The following is a 9654-nucleotide window of genomic DNA, read 5'->3' on the forward strand; positions in this document are numbered from 1 at the left end:
AATCTTATGAAGACTATTGTACAATTTTCCATTCCCATGACATGCTGCATTATTTCGTATTAACTTCAACAGAGAGAAAACAAGTCAGCTGGTAAGAGAGCCACTTTTTCTTGCTGGTATGATGTAAGTGATAACAAGAACTAAACTGTTTCACAGACAATCTACTACATTAACTACAGATAAAGAATGAAAACGTACGATGTTTCGTTCTGTAGTAAAATAAAAATGTCCTAGCTGACAAAGCTGTTATAGATGTTATAGCAGATATTACAGGAAATAAATCACCTCTGTATTTTTGTGTATTGTTAACTATTCTATAAACTATTCTCTGTTTTGAGACTCATAGCATGCCATTTTAGGTTTACTCACTTAACAAGAATTAAAATAAATAAATAAATTAATTGCCAGATGATCTGATGACTCTGGGGTTCCGGGTTTGAATCCCGCCTTTGCCTGTTTTGTGTGTGTGTGTGTGTGTGTGTGTGTGTGTGTGTGTGTGTGTGTGTGTGTGTGTGTGTGTGTGTGTGTGTGTGTGTCCCGCCTTGTGTCCGGTTTTACTGCAACCCTGAGTTGCAAATGCTGCTTAGTAGGTCAGCTCTCTATCTAACCAGCCCATGCTGCATGTTTTTCCTGCTTTCATATTTCAGCCCAAATAAATAAAGCCACCATTCTCCAAAAATGACCTCTAACACACAACCCATTGGGAGAAAACCTTGGTGTCACAAACAGTCATTGAAGGGAATTGTGTAATGTTAGTATGGTCTTAAATCAGTCTCCGTTCGTACTAATCGCAGCATCTTCTTCACACCTAAAATACTAAACAGTTAAATAAAGCAAACATGATTAGCTAGGATGCTTCAGGTCTTGCTTGCTTTTTGACTCGATTTTAGGATAGATAGATAGATAGATAGATAGATAGATAGATAGATAGATAGATAGATAGATAGATAGATGGATTGATGGATGGATGGGTAGATATTGTCATTGTTTTAACAATGAGATTATAAAGGTCACCTCACCCATCATCAAATCCCCAAATACAAACAAACAAACAAACAAACAAACAAATAAATAAACACTTAGGGTGACTCAAACACAACTGCTTTTGGTTTGTTGTGTTGAAGCTAAAAGTTGAGGCATCAGCTGTGGTGTAGGTTAGACGTAATGGAGCTGGTTTGTCTCTTAACCTCTGCAGTGATATTGTAAGGGTTTTATAAACATGGAGGTCTGGAATATGAGCAGTAATCTATGTGCTTTAAGGGGAATACAGTGAAGAGGAATCACAGCTCACTACAGTGAGTAATAGTTATAATGAGTAGTTTAACTGTAAATCTGAACCAATCAGGTTCTGTGGCTTCAGTAACTAAACCGACACACATCTGATTAACAATAATATTGTTACTAAACTTTGTTACACGGTCTAAAAAAACATTGAAACAGAAAACACAAAATGTATCTATTATAAATGATGAATAGTTTCGAAACCTAAAAGAAAAAGCTTTAAAATAGTCAATATTTTCTTTCCATTTGTATGATATTACATAACATATAAAGAAAATATTTCCTCGACTGTTGTAATGAAATATCTGTAGTTAGTTAATGCTAATAACTTTAGCTCACAGAAACCGTGCAGAATTACAACCTTCTTTACTAAACTTAGGAAGTTTTAATAACAGTGTAATTACTCCAGAAAGATAAAACACAACAATGGGTGAATACTTACAGGATTGTACTCTGTGGAGAGACGATGGGAACCGTTTCCAGGTTTAAGTGCATACATCTGACTGTGCTGCGGAAACACAGACAGCGGCTCGGACACGACAGAACCGGAACCGGTGCCACAACTAACACACCGAGAAGAGTGAAGAAAAACACAGGCAAGGTTCGGTCCGTCCACTGCGCCATGACCAACTGCTAAACCTCCAGACACACACACACTCACACACACACGCACACACACCGGTCAGCCTGCTCCTGCCCACTGCAGAGGTTCAGCTGGAAACACACACACACACACACACACACACACACACACACACACACACACACACACACACACACACACACACACACACACACACACACACACCAGCGCTGAGAATCTAGGGCAGTGTTACACATCATACAGACTTTACGCATGCGCTACTGCTGATTGGTGGAATTCCAGTTTTCAGCTCCACCCACTTAGCCACGATAAGCAACCCATACATTAATTAATCTAAATCAATATCTAAATTATAGTATATATAGTATAGTTTGTCGCTTTACTTAATGAGATTATGAGCAGATCTAGAATAGCCGGGGGGTGGGGTGGGGTGAGGGGAGGGGTCTTGATCTCTCAGCAGGGGTTTGGACTTAAAGGTAGCACATTACTTATAATACTAACTACTACTACTACTACTACTACTACTACTACTACTACTACTAATAATAATAATAATAATAATAATATCTAACGCAATTGCGAGACTTGACAGATTAATTATATGAAAGAAATTAATTGAGTGACAAAACTACTACTACTACTACTAATAATAATAATAATAAGATTATTATTATTATTATTATTATTATTATTATTATTATTATTATTATTGTCACTTAAGTTTTTTCATATAATCTATCAGCTGAATGTAGTAAACTGTATATAATCTGAAGATGAATCTAGGAATTAGCTGCAGAATTATGAAATTAAGTAATTATTGTAGCTTTGGTAAAAGTTAAAAAAATTCATACATGTATGTATGTATGTATGTATGTATGTATGTATGTATGTATGTATGTATGTATGTATGTATGTATGTATTATTTCTATTCATTCATTCATTCATTCATTCATTCATTCATTCATTTTGTACCGCGCGAACTTCTCGGGTCACAGGGAGCCTGTGGCGTCTCAGGCGTCATCGGGCATCAAGGCAGGATACACCCTGGACAGAGTGCCAACCCATCGCAGGGCACACACACACTCTCATTCACTCACACACTACGGACAATTTTCTAGAGATGCCAATCAACCTACCATGCATGTCTTTGGACCAGGGGAGGAAACCGGAGTACCCGAAGGAAACCCCCGAGGCACGGGGAGAACATGCAAACTCCACACACACAAGGCGGAGGCGGGAATCGAACACCCAACCCCTTTCTAATCGTTTGTTATGAGTGATTTTTTCTATGATTATAATTAACAAGATATTTAGTGGGTAGTCTTGCAATCTCACAGCTCGAGGATCCTTGGACAATGCCTAAATTCAGATTCCTGTATATTTGGAGTTTAACATCCCCTCCCTGTATCTATGAAGGCTTCCTCAGGGTCCGCCGGTTTTCTTCAAGATGCGTTCCTTGATGATTTTTGTAGCTCTATGGGTTTATTTAGTGATTCAAGACTAATACTTAGTGTATTTTTATTTTTACACAACACTGATGAATGCCAGAGGGTTAATTGTGTAACATTTATCAATATAAACTCTCAGAATTAGAAAAAAGACATTGTGCTTGTCTGTGTGATTAGTTTATATTTAAAAATTAAGCTGTCAGCCTTCACCCTTTATGATTATCAGAATCATTTGGCTCATGAAGTGATAATATTTGACGTTCTATTGCCCTCTAGTGGACGAAAATGACATGGCCACGTAAAATGACTGATTTAATCTTTATCACAGCCAGAATTTGGTCATAAAATAAATAAATAAGTAAGTAAGTAAATAAATAAATAAATAAATAAATAAATAATAAATAAATAAATAAATAAAAAGTTGCTACAAGTGTGATTAAAATATTTCCCATGTCTATATAACCCATTTATTGTTGTATTTTCCTCGATGTTTATATTAAAAGATGCCCATATGATACAATATTGTGGCAACACAATTTTTCTTTATTCAGAGTAAGATGTGTCAACATCCAGCATGACAAAAGTTGTACAAATTCCACAATTTAAAAATGAAATAAAACAAAACAAACAAACAAACAAAAAAAATCACAGCAACTTGTGATCTTACACATTTATAGCAAAATTAAAACGTCAACAAATTCATGCTGTGTTGTACAAAAATAAATCAAACTTCAGTTCCACAGAGAGCACAATTTATACAAAATCCTGTCTTCATCGATGAGTACTCAAATCAACCTTGAAATGAAAAGAATTTAAAATAAATAAACTCTGATGAATTCACAATAATTCATATGAAAGTTCAGCATTCTAATATGTGACACCTTTTTTTGTTTTGTTTTTTTCCCAAGGTAAATAGTCACAGATATATTTTTTAAAATTATTTTATATCAATGTAGCAACAGTAGATGAGCAGCGTGTTTGTGCTTTAAATCCTTTTTCCATTGTACTGATAACAATAATTTATTTAAAAAAAACTGATACTAGCTATTATTCTATTGAAAGCATTACTATATTGGCAAAAAGCTGCAGACACAATGCTGGGATGAAAGGCGTATGTGGTTATGGAGGATGATGTCCCTAAAAGAGGACCGAGCTGTACAACAATGGAGATCCGGTGAAAGATGAGCACCTTCGTATTCGCTCCCCAAAAGGCAAAGTATTAACATGGTTGCTACTTAACAAAATGTGAGAGGAACTAGACATACAGTAGAACTGCAACATCCTGCAATTTTACATCTGACTCCATCTTCCTGCCCCTTTATACTGAGATTTTCCTCGTCGTATTGTTGTTATTATTATTGTTGTTTTTCTTCTTCTTCTTTTTTTTTTTTTTACATCTTCTCAGATGATTTTGTACAGTGATAGACATAAAGTGCAGCTGGGGATTTGTAATGATTATAGGTGATACAAAAAAACAAAAAAAAAGAAAGAAAAAAAAGAAAAAATACCAAAAAGTCATACTATTACTGGTAAAGATACAGTCCTCATTTTTATTCAGATTCCCTGCAGTCTCTGTCTGAAACAATTGAACATCCTTGACATAATGTGTTCCGATTGTGTGCCGAGATTGCACCTGGAGATTGCACACCACCAGTATTTAGTAACTATATATCTTTAGGACAAGTGCAAATAGTCTACTGGCACATAAGTGGGGACAATGACCCTGTTAGTCCCGCTTCCATAAATTCTATTTATATATATTTATTCTACAAAACCCTTCTTTTTCCATTTCCCAAGTACTGCTTTAGTTTATGTAAAACCATCAGAACATGGAAACAAAGGTGTCCCCGTGCAAAGTCATAAATAAAGGAAATGGAATCTCACAAATCACTGCTTGCCTCTAAATTTAATGTCCAAGTATACTATACCCCCTGTTGAAAAATTTTGTATAACAAGATTTATATAAAAAAATCAATCATTTACATTATAGTAAAAAGTTTCGTTTGTTTCCCCACGAATGCCTACAAACAGGAAATTGCATAAAGCCCAACTGTTATTTTTTCCTCCCCACAGACTGCTGCTCATCGCCATAAATGGTGTCAAGTCGTATATTGCTGATATGATGTGAGACTCGTGCTACTGATATACGAATCAGGCAAAATGAACGCTGATGCTGGGGCGAACCTCTGCTGCCATTACACTAATGCAGATTTAACGACAAAAGCTCTTTACCAACACAAAACCAGTTAATGTTCATTGCCAAGTTTCTGGGAATTCCACCGTTAGGTTTCCGTGTCATGATGTTTACAATAGAACTGTGACATACATACATACATACATACATACATACATACATACATACATACATACATACATACATACATACATACATACATACATACACACATTCGTCACGTTGAGTTCCTTCCACTGTTTGTTTTCATCAAGTATCCATTGACCCACAATGTACAGGTGCCAGTAATAAAACTCCCGAGCATAGCTTAAAAATAATACGCAGTCTGTAGATTTTCACAATCGGCACACCAAATTAAAAAAGAAATTTCACCAAGGAGAAAATGGTTTAAAAAGTCGGTATACACTGAGTTCCCAGTTTATTAACTATTAGCCCAATATACCTAATAAACCCCCTTTTTTCTTTTTTAAATAAATAGGTACATTGTTCTACTGTAAAATAAACTGGTATAAAAGAGATACACTCAGCATATCCTTGCATGTCCATTACTTTGATGCAGGTTAACGCTCTCAAACAAAAATCCCTTTTTTTTTTTTTTAAATCAGCAAGCATTAAAAAAGAATGTATATCCAATATTGTTTGCCTTACTGTTCAGAAATATACACTAAAATGTGCATACATGAGCAGCTAGAAATGTTACATCACACTATGTGAGCCCATATGAAAACGTACAAAATGTGAAATGCTTTCAAAAACTATTTTGCCATTAAATATTTTCCAAAGCAAGACCAAAAATAAAGAGAAATAAATAAAAAAATCATGAATTGTAAGCATAATACCTTTTTTTTTTCTTTTTTAAAAATAACATATGTGAATATTTAACACTGTCTGCTAAATTACAGCAGCAAACCATGAGGCAATTTCAAACCCATGTCTCCTGTTTCCTAATCGTCCCCTTCTTTCCCCTTGCTCTGAGGTTTGCTGAGTGGCTAGACTTGGATTCCTTGTACTGCTTGTTTTATATTCTCCAGTAGCGCTTTGTTCTCTGGACTCTGGTACTGCTCTTGATTTGTGTACATATCTGTCAGAGTCGTCACGTATGCGTCAAAGTTCTGTTCGTTTATTGGATCCTGGGAATAAACAGAGGAAAGATTATAACAGTAAAGAAGAGACACAGAGATGATGTACTTCAAACACATCTCAGACACATCATCCAAACTCTTGCTGGCTTTTATGTGATCACATGAAGAGTGCCACTTGAAGGGAAAGTGGAATATGTGGAGCGTGAGACTGATAGACAAGATCAAATGACAGGAAAGGATCATTATTTGTCTATAGCGTTTATCTACAGTATGATCAGATGTTCAGAGAGAAATGATGTAAACATGGAGGGTGTGTACATGGATGAAACCTATAAGCAATGTGGCTGCACCACAATATCATGGCAACACTACACCTTTCACTACTAATGTAATCTTACAAAACCAAGAAATCAGATTTTCTCAAGGCTAAGCTGTGACAGGATAAAAAGGATTGATATTTTTTTACATTATGATTTTTCCCTCACTTAAATGGTATAATCCATCTTATCATAGTTGAAGTATATTTTACCCAGTAGCACTTCCAGCCTGATTTGTGAGCTTAGCTTTTTACTGTATTGCACTGGTTCTCAAAATTTTTGCAACCAGGGACCCCTTTAATTGCAAAATGCTCATCTGGCTAACTCTCCATTCAGCACATTAGAAATAATTTGGAATTTGTCTACTTTTTTTTTTTGAGTTATTGAGATTTGAATTAAACCTGAATTGAATTTAAGTCACCAGACAAACTGGTTAATAACTATAAGAAATAAATAATAATAAAACTCACGCACCCCCTGGCTATGCTTCACAAACCCCTGGTTGTCCCTGGATCCTTTTTTAATTCCTTTTAGTTTTTATTGAAGTATTATATTAGTTCCTTTTACACTCAAAAAATTAATGAGGAGATGGAACTCATTATGCAGGGTTGTAAATTTTGGCCGTTCAGTTCAAACTTCAAATGAATCAATCAGTGAATGAAATCATGGACAAAAAATGCAAAATGAATAATATACAGTAACAATGATTTATCCTAATTATGGAGACCAATATCTTCACTTAGCAATGACATGAAATGATTCATGATTCATCAGATGTCTCGGGATTCATCAAGTGATTCACAATTCATCAGATGACTCAGGATTCATCAAATGATTCATGATTCATTAAGTGACTCATGAATCATCAGATAATTCATCATTCAATAAATGACTCATGGTTCATCATATGACACACGATTCATCACATAATTTATAAATCATTAAATGTTCTGTGATAAAAACAATTCATGGTTTATAAAATGTTTCATCAATACACTGGGCAAAGATGTGCATGTGTACAAGGGGTTGCACACCTAGTAACTAACAAACTACCATGTATTTGAAGCCAGTATTTGTAACCATGTATTTGAAGCAGTAATTGGAACAATACATGTACAAAGACAGCTGAGAACGAAGCTCATTTACTTCTTTTGCACTTGCTTGTGAGAATCACTGTACCAGATCATGTTCCATTTACCACAACAATGTATGTGAATTAAATTAGCGATAGCACTATAAACATTATTTCTGTTGAAAAAAAAAAAACATGCAAAGGGCTTTGGAGATATTAGACGGTATGGAAAGGATGAAAGAAACAAAAGAACAGGGGAGGAGTAGACTGTGAAAATGATTTCCTTACTCGCTGATGCAACTGTAAACAGCTGTTATTTCTAATCGGAGGCTCTTTGTGTAGCGGCGGTTTCTAGAGAGGAAGGCAGAGATCTATTAGCCTACTGTATCCAGCATGTACATCTTCCATCCCTGTGGGCTTTTCCCATTTCTTCATATCATAGCTGGTCTAGGAATTAGTCGGACAAACCCAGACCTCATTGTATGTTCTACTAGTCGTTAAGTTCGAGGGCCACAAACCAGTTTTTATTATCCTTATTCTTGATGTTTTTGAATAGATAATAGATTCAAGGTATTAAACACGTCACAGCCTGTCTGATCAGTTAAGCTACAAAACAATAAACACATTTAAGGATATTCTAAACACACAAATACTTTATTAGATAACTTACAATGTTCTAATAGCATGTCCAAACGTAAACAACCCTATTTTCTCGCGTCAGCTTATCGTACTGCCATGATATCTGTTCATGAAATGGATTAAAAGACTTTCGTAGTTGTCAAATTATTTCCTCTGATGTAAAGATCTGAAGGAAAAAAAAATTGCAAAATGAATGCTATGGAAGAAAGCTGGAAGAAAGCTAGCTTTCGTGATGTTTTCCAATCTAAGCTAAGCTAAGCTAAAATGTATACATACAGTATTTGCATTGCAAAAATAGCTGAACACTGCATATGACATGTGAAGTAGCCAGGATAATTCAATCTGTCATCTCATGTGGACTACCTGCACACAGGATTTGACGTGTCACTGACAGAAATTTTTAGAAAGAGATAAATAAGAGTAACTTTTAGTCATTGGATCGTGTTACTTGTGGTGTGTTGCAAACATTTTGTGACTGTGTTCGTGTACCGGTCGAGCTGTTTCATGGGAAATGTCTAATTAATTATCGTTACCAGAAGCATGACTTACCCATGATTATCCATTCACATTAGTGACAAACTAATAAATATTGAAATGATTAGTTTTTAAGGTAAAGTGTAGTTGTATTTTGCAGGAAGAGAGAACATGCTGGTGTAGTGGTTTTATTAGTGTATCAATCTCAAAAATACACATCCACCTTGTTGTGAAGGACATGGCACCTGAGTTTATACTGTCGTCAGTGTGTATGTACTCTAAATGCTCCTTGTTTTGTGTAATCATTTCACACACTTTCTGCCAGTGACCCTATTCATCAAATCATACAGGTCATGCTGATTGGCCCCTGTACCTTTTCATATCGCTGAAACACTCGTTCATATCTCACGTGTGCTATTACACTGGTAATGTAAAGTATATTATAAAGAAGTTGCATCGGAACATTGCATGCAGAGTCAAATGTTGCCTGAAGCTACAGAGAGCTATGTTTTGAAAATCAACAAGCGGCAGCGCAATACTCT

The 9654-nt window shown here is 35.5% G+C and overlaps 2 protein-coding genes across 6 annotated transcripts in view; both read right to left on the reverse strand.

The window, feature by feature from the left end:
* LOC113659556 (peroxidasin homolog) overlaps nucleotides 1–2041 on the reverse strand; it is a 47580-nt gene extending 45539 nt beyond the window's left edge. The window contains exon 1 of the mRNA XM_027172420.2: nucleotides 1724–2041. Within this exon, the coding sequence (XP_027028221.2) occupies nucleotides 1724–1905 (182 nt within the window). The 5' untranslated portion in view covers nucleotides 1906–2041. The remainder of the gene's footprint in view (nucleotides 1–1723) is intronic.
* Nucleotides 2042–3856: 1815 nt separating this feature from the next.
* myt1lb (myelin transcription factor 1-like, b) overlaps nucleotides 3857–9654 on the reverse strand; it is a 108485-nt gene continuing 102687 nt past the window's right edge. For all 5 annotated transcript variants that reach the window (XM_047821843.1, XM_047821844.1, XM_047821841.1 and 2 more), the window contains 2 exons: nucleotides 8288–8350; nucleotides 3857–6658 (listed from right to left, as the gene is read on the reverse strand). In XM_047821843.1, coding sequence (XP_047677799.1) covers nucleotides 6518–6658; nucleotides 8288–8350 — 204 coding nt within the window. In that variant the 3' untranslated portion in view covers nucleotides 3857–6517. The remainder of the gene's footprint in view (nucleotides 6659–8287; nucleotides 8351–9654) is intronic.

Source organism: Tachysurus fulvidraco, chromosome 12 (genome assembly GCF_022655615.1).
Source record: "Tachysurus fulvidraco isolate hzauxx_2018 chromosome 12, HZAU_PFXX_2.0, whole genome shotgun sequence".
In the NCBI taxonomy this organism is placed as follows: Eukaryota; Metazoa; Chordata; class Actinopteri; order Siluriformes; family Bagridae; genus Tachysurus; species Tachysurus fulvidraco.